The 15,514-nt window shown below is 36.6% G+C and overlaps 3 protein-coding genes across 3 annotated transcripts; all 3 read right to left on the bottom strand.

Annotated features, from left to right (window-relative positions):
- Positions 1–444: 444 nt before the first annotated feature.
- On the bottom strand, positions 445–1,821 carry LOC146485417 (histamine H2 receptor-like). Its single transcript, XM_085103278.1, has one exon. The coding sequence runs from the start codon at positions 1,819–1,821 to the stop codon at positions 883–885; it is 939 nt and encodes a 312-aa protein (XP_084959404.1). The 3' UTR covers positions 445–882.
- A 3,842-nt stretch (positions 1,822–5,663) lies between these two features.
- LOC146485416 (adenosine receptor A3-like) lies at positions 5,664–6,602 on the bottom strand. The gene has a single exon (XM_085103277.1). It carries the CDS (start codon positions 6,600–6,602, stop codon positions 5,664–5,666), a length of 939 nt encoding a protein of 312 aa, XP_084959403.1.
- Positions 6,603–13,535: 6,933 nt separating this feature from the next.
- On the bottom strand, positions 13,536–14,506 carry LOC146485415 (adenosine receptor A2a-like). Its single transcript, XM_085103276.1, has one exon. The coding sequence runs from the start codon at positions 14,504–14,506 to the stop codon at positions 13,580–13,582; it is 927 nt and encodes a 308-aa protein (XP_084959402.1). The 3' UTR covers positions 13,536–13,579.
- Between the last annotated feature and the right edge of the window lie 1,008 nt (positions 14,507–15,514).

Below are 15,514 nucleotides of genomic sequence, written 5' to 3'. Positions count from 1 at the left end.
ATTTTTGCCACTTTGAATTTTTCGCATAAATTGGTGCATGAAGATCGACTGTAATTTTACGCTGGTGATCGAGCACGAGAACAGTTGTGGCATACGAAAAATAATCACGTGCATGTTGAAGTAAGTTGGTCGCTAAGTAACACTTACGCATGCCCTAAATAAGACCTGATTATGGTGCCTTTTCTTTTCAATTTTCTTTTCCAGTTTTGGTTTTCTCCTGTTTTACTCATTTTTCGTTCGCTCCGTTTACATTTGCAGCAGAATAAACGAAATGAAGGCTGAACTGAATAAATTTAAAGAAAAGAAACCATCAAGCATTTTTATTCAAGTTTAATGTTACAAACAACTAGCCAATGTCTGTTAACTGTTAAGCTTTTGTTTAACTGTCGTAGAATTAAAATTAAAATGCCTTTTTTCCTCTAATAATTAAGAGATGGATTTATTTTGACAAAACAAAAACGAAAACCTCACGATTTTAATTCATTAAAAGTTAAATTCTGTCTGCGTCCCTGGTCTCTAGAATGATGCACTAACTTTGCTGTCTCGAATTTCGGAAACTAGCTGATAGCCACTCTTGCTTGGATTTTTTCTTGTGGTTGGCTTAGTAGAGCACTTCTCAACCTTCTGTCGACTTCCTTCATCAAAGTAGCTCGTTTGTTTGGATGACACATGCAATTGATACCTTTAGGTAGTTTTCGCCTTCCACTCGCTGAGTTATAACGATTTTAGACGAACACAATTGTTTATCTTACCGTCTATTTAAAACAACATTTTACTATTATACAAAACTCACAGAGTACAATTGAAAAAGCGCGGTACTTTAGCTTTATATTTTACCATGCTTTAATAGATGCATTAAATAGTAAGGCATTATTGTAAGAATTAACTCGAACAACAAAAAAGTCCCCTGAGTGTGTCCTTTACTGCTTGTCTCACTTCTCTGATTTTCCAACAGTAAAGAATCGGGTTCAATGACGAGTTAAGGTAAACCACAGTTGCTGAATAAAACCTAGCGACGATAATGTCTGATGACACTCCTCTCTGAAGCCGCAAAACCTCCACGATAGCAAATGGCAGATAACAAACAACTAACGCTAACTGCACCCAAAGTGCGCTGGACACTGTTTTTTTGTAACGCGCTATGTTCAATTGAACTGTTTGGCTTGGTTGTCCTTGATTAACGTTACCTTGTGCGTGAATCTGGTTATGGCGGAGAGTATGGAAAATTTTCGTGTAAGAGAAGATTGACGTGACTACACAAAGTGCTACAAGTATGCCGGCACGGAACGAGGTTATACGTTCATTCCAAAGTAACGTTGCCGTTCCGGCAGAGGAGACAACCCAAAAAACAGCTACAATTCGATATATTCGCTTCAAAGTTACAACTTGTCTGTATCTGAGTCCTAATAACAGGGCGAGAAGTCTGTCCACGCTTATGGCGGTCAGTGTAAGCAAAGACACTGAACACAAAATATGACTTGTGATATTGAATGTAGCAAATACGTAGCGGCAAATATCCCATCGTTCTTTCAGTGACAATATAAAATAGGTAAGACCAAAAGGTTCTACAATGAGACCAACACAAAGATCAGTTGTCGCTAAGTTGCGGAGCAAAAGTTTGGACGGCGCATGAAGTGAAGTCTCCTTGTGAAGAGCAACTAAGATCAGAGTATTCCCCAGAAATGCGGTAATGGCGACAAATCCGTTTAGCACTGGAATGACTATCAAATGGTTGTGAACTCCTCTGGTAAATTCTGATGCACAAGCCAGCTCTTCGTATGATTTTTGCTTTGGAACTTCAGTTAAGTTTGCCAATGCCATGTTGGTGCCGTGCAAAACGTGCTGAATTTGTATCGATGCTTTGCCTAAGTATTTATAATGACTTCTTGTATTAAACTTTAATTTATCTGATGAATTTTTTGAGCACCTGGATTTAACAGAAAGGAAGCTGAGAAAAAATTTGAAAGATCATACAGGAAAAGTTCACAAAAAATGTATTAATTTTGAAAAATTACAATTCAGTCAAAAAATCTGTTTTGTAAGTGTTTATACCACGCAACTTTAATGCCCTATGTATGTCGTGAGAGAAAAAGTAAAACCTCTATGATGACGTTTGAACAGTTTATTGAGTCAGTGAACGTTTTTCATAGCCTTTGGTGGGAGTTTTATTCAACCACTTAAGAATGCAAATTAACTTGTAGTGGCCGGTGCGCCAAAGAAATTCCTGTCAGTAATGAACACAACAGAAGAACCTTAGTATAAACTTAATATCGAACAACAACAACACAAACTTATAATAAAAACGAACGACTTACCTGGCACATAAAACATCGGCCGGCTTTGCGCTTTGCGTGTTAAAATTGTCATTCTCTAACATTTAATTAAATATGGCGGGAAACAGTAAAGGGTAGACAGAGTCAGAATTCTTGTTATGTTTTTTTTTTGTTTTAAATTCGCTTTCGTTTTGCCTGAACAACGATTTAATGTACTACGTATATAATCCTTCTAAAATCATGCTACTGTGACAAACATGATCACGCTTATTTAATTGAAGCAAGTTGTGGAGTCACGGACCCTGAAATTATTTCTCGTCTTCCTTTAATTCATATCCGTCCCAAAAAATATTGAAAAACAATTTAAAGACGCAAGTTATTATATATTTCATATTTTTAATTGGAGTTTTGTGCCGCCAGCTAATTAAAAGAGGCCATGATGCTATAATTTGACAAGCAACACAAGTTTCCAGGTGAATGAGCGCATGCTCATAAGCGCCTCATCCCTATTACAGGTGTTTTCACTCTGTCACCAACCTTGTTCCCAGTCCTTGTTTTCTCTTCGCGACAGTGTAAAGGCCCTGGTAACCAGGCTACCTTGCCAATACATCTCCTTCAGCTATATGTAGTTAAACGAGACATGGATCTTGGACTGTATTAATCCTCGTTTCTTTTTTCCATGAACTTTAATTTATCTTATGAAGTTTTTGAGCAGCTGGATTTATCAGAAAGGAAGCTGAGAAGAAATTTAAAAGATCAGGATAAGTTTACTGAAAATGTATTAATTTTCAAAAATTACAATTAAGTCAAAAAATCTGTCTTTATACCAGGCAACCTTAATGCCCCTAACGTCCCAAGAATATTCATTAGAACTATGAAAGGTAGATAACAGGAATATGCGAGAAGATGACAGTAAAGGAGACTTGGTTCAGTCTCTTTATGACAGTTACATCATTAAAGAGGAAGTTTCAATTTCAGTTCAGCCAATAATCTTTTAACTACAGTCGCAGCTGTGCAGACTTACTGAATATTTTTTATCCAAGGAATAAACTACCTTTCTTTTTTTAGCATGATTTGGGAGTAAAAAGAGAGTCAGAGAACTAAAAATTTGTATGTCGTGAGAGAAAAGGTGAAACCTCTATGATGACTTTTTAACAGTTTATTGAGTCAGTCAACGTTTTTCATAGTCTCTAAAGGGAGTTTTATTCAACCACTTAAGAATGCAAATTAACTTGTAGTGGCCGGTGCGCCAAAGAAATTCCCGCCAGTAATGAACACAACAGAGATCTCATTCAGTAAAGGACCTTAGTATAAACTTAGTATCGAACATCAACACCACAAACTTATCACAATAGAAAAGCACGACTGACCTGGCACATAAAACATCGCCCGGGTTTGCGCTTTGCGTCTTGAATTTGTCATTCTCTAACAGTTAATTACATATGGCGGCAAATGGTAGAGGGTAGGCAGGGTCAGGTGCTTTTTATGTTTCTTTCTTTTGTTTTAAATATGCTTTCATTTTGCCTGAACAACGATTTAATGTACTTCGTATCTACGTACCTACAAATGTTACTGTGGCAAACATTACAACCACGTTTCTTAAATTGAAGCAAGTTGTGGAGCCACGCACTCTGAAATTATTTGTCGTCCTCTTTTAATTTATATCCATCCCAGAAAATATTGAAAAACAATTTAAAGACACAAGTTATTATAAATTTCTCATTTTTAATTGGAGTTTTGTGCCGCCAGCTAATTACAAAACCCTATAAATTTATATAATCTGACAAGCAACACAAGTTTTCAGGTGTGCGCATGCTGTTAAGTGCGTCATAAGTTTATCCCTATTACAGGTGTTTTCACTCTGTCACCAAAAATGTTCTCAGTCTTTTTATCTTCTTCGAGCAGTGCAAAGACTGGTAACCAGGCTATGTTGCCTTCGGCTATATGTAGTTTAACGAGACATGGCTCTTAGCCTGCATTGGGCTACGTTTATTTCTTTCCGAAAACTGACTCTTTAGTACTTGTGTTTATTTTATTTCCTTTTTTCCTCGCTTTGTTTGCATTTGTTGTATGTCAGTGTCCGACCAAGAGACTGCAAACAAATAATAGAAAAACATCATCAAACAGAAATAACTAACCACGCCCCCTCAATGTCAACTATCAACTGTGAGATATGCTTATTGCGGCAAAGACATATTAACTGAACACATTCATATTTTTCACTGGAGTTTAGAAAAGCCAGTCAATGAAAAAAAGATTGTGGTATCAACATGACTAGCAATTATTCGGGCAAGCGCGTGCTCTCTAGCAAGTGTTTTAAGAGTCGTTAAGGCATGCAATAAGTAAATAACTAAACGCTTCGACGTCTTCGTATCATTCAAGCCTGAAAATTTCCCTTTTAATCATGGAAATTAGTCCTATTTGATGCTAAACTGACATTCGCTTCCTGTGAATCTACCTTTAAATTTATGGATCTTTCAAAGTTAAAACTCTTAGAAAGTTCTCCTTGATTTATTTTTGCCACTTTAAATTTTTCGCATAAATTGGTGCATGAAGATCGACTGTAATTTTACGCTGGTGATCAAGCACGTGAAAAGTTGTGGCATACGAAATATGATCACGTGTTGAAGTAATTTGGTTGCTAAGTAACGCTTACTCATGCCCTAAATAAGACCTGATTATGGTACCTTATCTATTCAATTTTCTTTTCCAGTTTTAGTTTTCTCCTGTTTTACTCATTTTTTGTTCGCTCCGTTTACATTTGCAGCAGAACAAACGAAATGAAGACTGAACTGAATAAATTTAAAGAAAAGAAACCATCAAGCATTTTTATTCATAACTAGTTTAATGTTACAAACAACTAACCAATGACAATTAACTGTTAAGCTTTTGTTTAACAGTCGTAAAATTAAAATGCCATTTTTTCCTCTAATAATTTAGAGATGGATTTACTTTGACAAAGTAAAACGAAAACATCACAATTTTAATTCATTAAAAGTTAAATTCCGTTTGCGTCCCTGGATTGTAGAATGGTGGACTAATTTTGCTGTCTCGAATTTCGGAAACTAGGTGATAGCCAATCTTGTTTGGATTTTTTCTTCTGGTTGGCTTAGTTGAACACTTCTCAATCTTCTGTCGACTTCCTTCATCAAAGTAGCTCGTTTCTTTGGATGACACATGCAATTAATACCTTTAGGTAGTTTTCGCCTTCCACTCGCTGAGTTATAACGATTTTAGACGAACACAATTGTTTATCTTACCGTCTATTTAAAACAACATTTTACTGTTATACAAAACTCACAGAGTACAATTGAAAAAAACGTGGTACTTTAGCTTTATATTTTACTATGCTTTGATAGATGCATTAAATAGTAAGGCTTATTGTAAGAATTAACTCGAACAACAAAAAAGTCCCCTGAGTGTGTCCTTTACTGCTTGTCTCACTTCTCTGATCTTCCAACAGTAAAGAATCGGGTTCAATGACGAGTTAAGGTAAATCAAAGTTCCTGAATAAAGCGAAGCGACCAAAATGTATGACGTGACTCCTCTTTGAAGATACAAAACCACCACGATAGCATATGGCAGATAACAAACAACTAACGCTACCTGCACCCAAAGTGCGCTGAACACTGTTTTTTTGTAACGCGCTATGTTCAATTGAACTGTTTGGCTTGGTTGTCCTTGATTAACGTTACTTTGTGCGTGAATCTGGTTATGGCGGAGAGTATAGAAAATTTTCGTGTAAGAGAAGATTGACGTGACTACACAAAGTGCTACAAGTATGCCGGCACACGACGAGGTTATACGTTGATTCCAAAGTAACATTGCCGTTCCGGCAGAGGAGACAACCCAAAAAACAGCTACAATTCGATATATTCGCTTTAAGGTTACAACTTGTCTGTACCTGAGTCCTAATAACAGGGCGAGAAGCCTGTCCACGCTTATGGCGGTCAGTGTAAACAAAGATACACCACATAAAATATGACTTGTAATATTGGAAGTAGCAAATACGTAGTGGCAAATATCCCATCGTTCTTTCAGTGACAATATAAGATAGGTAAGACCAAGAGGTTCTGCAATGAGACCAACACAAAGATCAGTTGTCGCTAAGTTGCGGAACAAAAGTTTGGACGGCGCATGAAGTGAAGTCTCCTTGTGAAGGGCAACGAGGATCAGAGTATTCCCCAGAAATGCGGTAATGGCGACAAATCCGTTTAGCACTGAAATAACTATCAAATGGTTGTGAACTCCTCTGGTAAATTCTGTTGCACAAATCAGCTCTTCGTATGATGTTTGCTGTGGAACTTCAGTCAAATTTGCCAACGCCATGTTGCTGCCGTGCAAAACGTGCTGAATTTGTATCGATGCTTTGCGTAAGTATTTATAATGACTACTTGTATTAAACTTTAATTTATGTTATGAATTTTTTGAGCACCTGGATTTATCAGAAAGGAAGCTGAGAGGAAATTTGAAAGATCATGCAGGAAAAGTCCACTGAAAATGTATCAATTTTCAAAAATTACAATTCAGTCAAAAAATCTGTTTTGTAAGTGTTTATACCACGCAACTTTAATGCCCTATGTACGTCGTGAGAAAAAAAGTAAAACCTCTATGATGACGTTTGAACAGTTTATTGAGAAGTCAACGTTTTTCATAGCCTTTAGTGGGAGTTTTATTCAACTAATTCAGAATGCAAATTAACTTGTAGTGGCCGGTGCGCCAAAGAAATTCCTGTCAGTAATAAACACAACAGAGATCTCATTCAGTAAAGGACCTTAGTATGAACTTAATATCGAACAACAACAACACCACAAACTTATAATAAAAACGAACGACTGACCTGGCACATAAAACATCGGCCGGCTTTGCGCTTTGCGTCTTAAAATTGTCATCTAACATTTTATTAATTATGGCGGCAAACACTAAAGGGTAGACAGAGTCAGGATTCTTGTTATGTTTTTTTTTTTTGTTTTAACTTCGCATTCGTTTTGCCTGAACAACGATTTAATGTAGTACGTACATAATCCTTCTAAAATCATGCTACTGAGACAAACTTTATGATCACGCTTCTTTAATTGAAGCAAGTTGTGTAGCCACGCACCCCGAAATTATTTCTCGTCTTCCTTTAATTCATATCCGTCCCAAAAAATATTGAAAAACAATTTAAAGACGCAAGTTATTATATATTTCATATTTTTAATTGGAGTTTTGTGCTGCCAGCTAATTAAAACAGGCCATGATCCTATAATTTGATGACAAGCAACACAAGTTTCCAGGTGAGCGCATGCTCTTAAGTGCGTCACAAGTTTCTCCCTATTACAGGTGTTTTCACTCTGTCACCAATCTTGTTCTCAGTCCTTTTTTCCTCTTTGAGACAGTGCAAAGACTGGCAACCAGGCTACGTTTAATTCGGCTATATGCAGTTTAACGAGACATCGCTCTCAGCCTGCATTGGTCCTAGTTTCTTTTTTTTTCCTGAAAACTGACTCTTAAGTACTTGTGTTTATTTTATTTGTTTTTTCCCTCGCTTTGTTTGCATTGGTCGTATATCAGTGTCGAACCAAGAGACTGAAAACAATTAATAGAAAAACATCATCAAACAGAAATAACTAACCACGCCCCCTCAATGTCAACTTTCAACTATGAGATATGCTTATTGCGGCAAAGACATATTAACTGAACAGATTCATATTTTTCACTGGAGGTTTGAAAAGCCAGTTAACGAAAAAAAAAAAAACAGATTGTGGCATCAACATGACTAGCAACACAATTATTCGAGCGAGCGCGTGCTCTCAAGCAAGTGTTTTAACAGTCGTTAATGCATGCAATAAGTAAATAACTAAACGCTTCGACCTCGTCGCATCATTCAACTAGTTTAATGTTACAAACAACTAGCCAATGACTGTTAACTGTTAAGCTTTTGTTCAACAGTCGTAAAATTAAAATTAAAATGCCTTTTTTCCCTCTAACAAGTAAGAGATGGATTTACTTTGACGAAGTAAAACGAAAACCTCACAATTTTAATTCATTAAAAGTTAAATTCTGTCTGCGTCCCTGGATTGTGGTATGGTGGACTAATTTTGGCCTCTCGAATTTCGAAAACTAGCTATTAGCCAATCTTGCTTGGATTTTTTCTTGTAGTTGGCTTAGTTGAACACTTCCCAACCTTCTGTCGACTTCCTTCATCAAAGTAGCTCGTTTGTTTGGATGACACATGCAATTGATACCTTTAGGTAGTTTTCGCCTTCCACTCGCTGAGTTATAACGATTTTAGACGAACGCAATTGTTTATGAGAATGATGATTATTCTAGAAAGTGACGCAGGCATACTCGGAAAAAAGAAATCCGAGTGCTCCTATCAGGAGTCGAACCTAAGACCTTCTGATTACTTGTTCGGATGTTCTACTACTGAGCTACAGGAGACTCGTGGGAGCTAAGGCCATTAAACTAAGTTCATGGGACAAACATCCTGCACACTGCATACTACCATCTATTTAAAACAGCATTTTACTATTATACAAAACTGACAGAGTACAATTGAAAAAGGGCGGTACTTTAGCTTTATATTTTACCATGCTTTAATAGATGCGTTAAATAGTAAGGCATTATTGTAAGATTTTACTCGAACAACAAAAAAGTCCCCTGAGTGTGTCCTTTACTGCTTGTCTCACTTCTCTGATCTTCCAACAGTAAAGAATCGGGTTCAAAGACGAGTTAAGGTAAACCAAAGTTCCTGTATAAAACCTAGCGACTAAAAGGAGTGACGACACTCCTCTCTGAAGGCGCAAAACCTCCACGATAGCAAATGCCAGATAACAAACAACTAACGCTAACTGCACCCGAAGTGCGCTGGACACTGTTTTTTTTTGTAACGCGCTATGTTCAATTGAACTGTTTGGCTTGGTTGTCCTTGATTAACGTTACTTTTTGCGTGAATCTGGTTATGGCGGAGAGTATGGAAAATTTTCGTGTAAGAGAAGATTGACGTGACTACACAAAGTGCTAAGGTATGCCGGCACACAACGAGGTTATACGTTCATTCCAAAGTAACATTGCCGTTCCGGCAGAGGGGACAACCCAAAAAACAGCTACAATTCGATATATTCGCTTCAAAGTTACAACTTGTCTGTATCTGAGTCCTAATAACAGGGCGAGAAGTCTGTCCACGCTTATGGCGGTCAGTGTAAACAAAGATACTGAACACAAAATATGACTTGTGATATTGAAAGTAGCAAATACGTATATAGCGGCAAATATCCTTTCGTTCTTTCAGTGACAATATAAGAAAGGTAAGACCAAAAGGTTCTACAATGAGACCAACACAAAGATCAGTTGTCGCTAAGCTGCGGAGCAAAAGTTTGGACGGCGCATGAAGTGAAGTCTCCTTGTGAAGGGCAACGAGGATCAGAGTATTCCCCAGAAATGCGGTAATGGCGACAAATCCGTTTAGCATTGAAATAACTATCAAATGGTTGTGAACTCCTCTGGTAAATTCTGTTGCGCAAATCAGCTCTTCGTATGATGTTTGCTTTGGAACTTCAGTTAAGTTTGCCAACGCCATGTTGCTGCCGTGCAAAACGTGCTGAATTTGTATCGATGCTTTGCTTAAGTATTTATAATGACTACTTGTACTAAACTTTAATTTATCTAATGAATTTTTTGAGGACCTGGATTTAAAAAAAAGGAAGCTGAGAAGAAATTTGAAAGATCATGCAGGAAAAGTTCACTGAAAATGTATTAATTTTCAAAAATTACAATTCAGTCAAAAAATCTGTTTTGTAAGTGTTTATACCACGCAACTTTAATGCCCTATGTATGTCGTGAGAGAAAAAGTAAAACCTCTATGATGACGTTTGAACAATTTATTGAGTCAGTCAACGTTTTTCATAGTCTTTAGTGGGAGTTTTATTCAACCAATTAAGAATGCAAATTAACTTGTAGTGGCCGGTGCGCCAAAGAAATTCCTGTCAGTAATGAACACAACAGAGATCTCATTCAGTAAAGGACCTTAGTATAAACTTAATATCGAACAACAACACCACAAAGAAACGAACGACTGACCTGGCACATAAAACGTCGACCGGCTTTCCGCTTTGCGTCTTAAAATTGTCATCCTCTAACATTAATTAAATATGGCGGCAAACAATAAAGGGTAGACAGAGTCAGGATTCTTGTTATGTTTTTTTTTTTTGTTTTAAATTCGCTTTCGTTTTGCCTGAACAACGATTTAATGTACTACGTATATAATCCTTCTAAAATCATGCTACTGTGACAAATATTATGATCACGCTTCTTTAATTGAAGCAAGTTGTGGAGCCACGCACGCTGAAATTATTTCTCGTCTTCCTTTAATTCATATCCGTCCCAAAAAATATTGAAAAACAATTTAAAGACGCAAGTTATTATATATTTCATATTTTTAGTTGAAGTTTTGTGCTGCCAACTAATTAAAACAGGCCATGATGCTATAATTTGACAAGCAACACAAGTTTCCAGGTGAGCGCATGCTCTTAAGCGTCTCATCCCTATTGTTTTCACTCTGTCACCAACCTTGTTCCCAGTCCTTGTTTTCTCTTCGCGACAGTGCAAAGGCCCTGGTAACCAGGCTACCTTGCCAATACATCTCATTCAGCTATATGTAGTCAAACAAGACATGGATTTTGGACTGTATTAATGCTCGTTTCCTTTTTCCATGAACTTTAATTTATCTTATGAATTTTTTGAGCAGCTGGATTTATCAGAAAGGAAGCTGAGAAGAAATTTGAAAGATCAGGATAAGTTTACTGAAAATGTATTAATTTTCAAAAATTACAATTCAGTCAAAAAATCTGTCTTTATACCACGCAACCTTAATGCCCCTAACGCCCCAAGAATATTCATTAGAGCTATGAAAGGTAGATAACAGGAATATGCGAGAAGATGACAGAAAATAAGACTTGGTTCAGTCTCATTATGACAGTTACATCATTAAAGAGGAAGTTCCAATTTCAGTTCAGCGAATAATCTTTTAACTACAGTCGCAGCTGTGCAGACTTGCTGAATATTGTTCATCCAAGGAATAAACTACCTTTCTTTTATTATCATGGTATGGGAGTAAAAAGCAAATCAGAACTAAAAATTTGTATGTCGTGGGAGAAAAGGCAAAACCTCTATGATGATGTTTGTAATAAGCAATTCATAGAGTCAGTCAACGTTTTTCATAGTCTTTAGTGGGAGTTTTATTCAACCACTTAAGAATGCAAATGAACTTGTAATGGCCGGTGCGACAAAGCAATTCCTGGCAGTAATGAACTCAACAGAGATCTCATTCAGTAAAGGACCTTAGAATAAACTTAATATCGAATAACTACGCGACAGGCTTGATAGCAGAAAAGCAGGACTGACCTGGCACATAAACCATCACCCGGGTTTGCGCTTTGCGTCTTAAAATTGTCATTCTCTAACATTTAATTAAATATGGTGGCAGACGGTAAAGGGTAGACAGAGTCAGGTTGCTTTTTATTTTTGTTTGTTTTAAATTTGCTTTCGTTTTGCCTGAACAACGATTTAATATATTACGTATATAATCCTTCTAAAATCTTGTCACAAACATTATGATCATGACGCTTCTTTGATTGAAGGAAGTTGTGGAGCCACGCACCCTGAAATTATTTCTCGTCTTTCTTTAATTCATATTCATCCCGAAAAAAATTGAAAAACAATTTAAAGACACAAGCTATTATATATTTCATATTTTTAATTAGACTTTTGTGCCAACAGCTAATTAGAAGACGCTATGAACTTATATAATTTGACAAGCAACACAAGTTTTCAATTGAGCGCATGCTCTTAAGCGCCTCATTAGTTTGTTCCTATTACAGGTGTTTTCACTCTGTCACCAATCTTATTCTCAGTCCTTTTTTCCTCTTCAAGACAGTGCAAAGACTGGTAACAAGGCTACATTGCATTCGGCTATATGTAGTTTAACTAGACGTGGCTCTAAGCTTATATTGGTCCACGTTTCTTTTTTCCTGAAAACTGACTCTTAAGTTCTTGTATTTATTTTATTTGTTTTTTTTTTCTCCCTTTGTTTGCATTTGTCGTATATAGTGTCCAACCAAGAGACAGAAAACAAATTAGAGGAAAATATCATCAAACAAAAATAACTAACCACGCCCCCTGAATGTCAACTGTCAACTATGAGATATGCGTATAGTGGCAAAGACAAATTAATTGACGCCTTCATATTTTTCACTGGGAGTTTTAAAAAGCCAGTTAATTAATAATGTAGTATAAACATGACAAGGAACACAATTATTTGGGTGAAAGCGTCCTCTCAAGCAAGTATTCAAGTAATTCTTAACGCATGTAAGAAATTAAAAACTAAACGCTTCGTTATCTTCGTATCATTTAAACCTGAAAATCTCCTTTTCTATGATGGAAATTGGTCTATATTTGATCGTAAACTGTACATTCGCTTGCTGTGAATCTAATGGACTCATAGATTTTTCAAAGTGTGATTAAAACTGTGGACATTTCTTCTTTATTCCTTTTTTGTTAATCTGAATTCTCCGCACAAATTGGAGTATGACGACGATCGACTGTAATTTGACTGCTGATGATCGAGCACGTGAACAGTGGTGGCATATGAGAAATGATCACGTGCTGCCCTAATTGTGGGGCTTTTTCTCTTCAATTTTCTTTTCCAGGTTTGCTTTTCTCCTGTTTTACAAATTTTTCCTTTGCTCCGTTTCTCATTTTTAGCGCGTCAAACGGGACTTCGACTGAAAATAAATCTTAAGAAAAATGAAATCATCAAACAATTTTTTTTAATACAGCTTTAATGTCAGAAACAACTAGCCACAGGACTGTCAATTATTATGCCTTTGTTTAACGCGGAAGTTGTAATTTCAAACAAAAAATGCCTTCTTTATTTTACTCTAATATTTAAGTCATGGATTTGCTTTGACCAAGCGAAAACGAAAACCTCACAATCTTAAGTTAAATTCTGCCATCATTACTCGATTGTAGAATGGCGTACTAACGTTCCTTGTCCTGAATTTTGTGAGCTAACTACCGGGCAATCTTAATTTTTTCTTCTAGTTGACTTAATTTAAAACTTCTCAACGTTCTGTCGAATTCCTTAGTTAAAAAAGCTCGTTTGTCTAGATGACACATTACCTACAAATAACTTTTCCTTTCCAATCGATGTAGAAAGGCAGCATTCTACTATTATGCAAAACTCACAAAAGTCCAATTGAAAAAGAATGGTTCGTCAACATTATATTTTACCGTGCTTCCAGACAATATTGTAAGAATTAACTCGATCAACAAAAAAGTCCTCTGATTGTGTCCTTTACTGCTCGTCTTACTTCTCTGATTTTCCAACAGTAAAGAATCGGGTTCAATGACGAGTTTAAGTAAGCCAAATTTGCTGAATAAAGCCAAGCGACGAAAATGTCTGACGACACTCCTCTCTGAAGCCGCAAAACCCCCACGATAGCAACTGGCAGATAACAAACAGCTAATGCTAACTGCACCCAAAGTGCGCTGGACACTGTTCTTTTGTAACGCGCTATGTTCAATTGAACTGTTTGGCTTGGTTGTCCTTGATTAACGTTACCTTGTGCGTGAATCTGGTTATGACGGAGAGTAAGGAAAATTTTCGTATAAGAGAAAATTGACGTGACTACACAAAGTGCTACAATAACGCAGACATACAACGAGGTTATACGTTGATTCCAAAGTAACGTTGTCGCTCCGGCAGTGCAGATAAACCAAAAGACAAGTACAATGCGATATACTCGCTTTAAATTTACAACTTGTCTGTATCTGAGTCCTAATAACAGGGCGAGAAGCCTATCCACGCTTATTGCGGCCAGTGTAAACAAAGACACTGAACACAAAGTACGGCCTGTGATACCGGAAACAAGAAGTACGTAGCGGCAAATATTCCACCGTTCGTTCAGGGAAGATATAAGATAAGTAACAAAAAGAGGTGCTGCAATGAGACCAACACAAAGATCAGTGGTCGCTAAGTTGCGGAACAAAAGTTTGGACGGCGCATGAAGTGAAGTCTCCTTGTGAAGAGCAACTAGGATCAGAGTATTCCCCAGAAATGCGGTAATGGCCACAAAACCATTTAGCGTTAAATGGACTATCAAATGGTTATGGATTCCTTTGGTAAATTCTGTTGAACAAAACAGCTCTTCGTATGTTTTCTTTGGATCCCCAGTTAAATTTGTTAACGCCATGTTACTGTCGCGCAAAACGAACTCAATTTGTATCGCTGCTCAAAGTATTTATAATGACTACTTGCGTTAAAACTTAATTTTTCTTATGAATTTTCGATAAGCATCTGGTTTTCAGAAAGGAAGTTAAGATGAAATTTGAAAGATCAGGAGAAGTTCATTGAAAATGTGTTTATTTTCAAAAGTCAATTCATTAGAAATATCCGCTATTTATTAGAAGTCCGTATACCACAGAACCTTAATGCACTATCGCCACAAGAATATTTATTCACAGTAGAAATGTTTCTGTAAACGGTAATTAACAGAAGGATGCGAAAAAATGACAAAACAGGAGAGATGTTTTCAGCCATATTATCACTTTTACATAACTAAAGCGGAAGTTTTAATTTGTAGTTCAGCGAATGTTTTGTCTACTGCCGCACCTGTGGAAGCTTACTTCAATTGTGCTCCCAAGGAATAAACTACCTTTATTTTTCGATTATGGTATGGTTAATATCAGAGCTACAAAAACACTGAAATAAGAGAAAATACAATTTGTATGCTTTCGACAAAGGAGACGAATGTCAAACTTTTCTTATGATGTAAACGATCCCAGTATAAACTTGACAACAGAAAAGCACAATTGATCTACCTCATAAATAATCACCCTGCTTTTGATCTTTGCCTCTTAAAATTGCCATTCTCTAACATTTAATTAAGTATGGCGACAAATGTCGACTCAATAAGATATTATACAAATGTCATCTGACTGATAAACGTTTTTAAATATTGTGTGTATTAAGGGTCGAAATATGACAGTGTCCTGAGCGAGCTTCATCATTCGTTATGATGTTTACCTCCACGAAGGCTTAACGGAAACGTTCAATGTGGAGTTATTACATTTTTTATTTACATAGGTAGACTCTTGTTTCTTGCAACTTATATTATTACAAAACCGAAAGTTCCTGCTCATACAGGTTGAGTCAGGCTGCTTTTTCTTTAATTTTTTTTTGCGGCTGTGTTTGTGTTAAA

The sequence above is a fragment of the Pavona decussata genome, unplaced genomic scaffold (genome assembly GCF_977016875.1).
Source record: "Pavona decussata unplaced genomic scaffold, jaPavDecu1.1 SCAFFOLD_26, whole genome shotgun sequence".
Lineage (NCBI taxonomy): Eukaryota > Metazoa > Cnidaria > Anthozoa > Scleractinia > Agariciidae > Pavona > Pavona decussata.
Note: the sequence above shows the minus strand (reverse complement) of the source record. Positions and strands in the feature narration are given on the sequence as shown.

Coding starts and splice junctions, on each gene's coding strand:
- LOC146485417 (XM_085103278.1), bottom strand. CDS start 1,821: ATGGCATTGGCAAACTTAACTGAAGTTCCAAAGCAAAAATCATACGAA.
- LOC146485416 (XM_085103277.1), bottom strand. CDS start 6,602: ATGGCGTTGGCAAATTTGACTGAAGTTCCACAGCAAACATCATACGAA.
- LOC146485415 (XM_085103276.1), bottom strand. CDS start 14,506: ATGGCGTTAACAAATTTAACTGGGGATCCAAAGAAAACATACGAAGAG.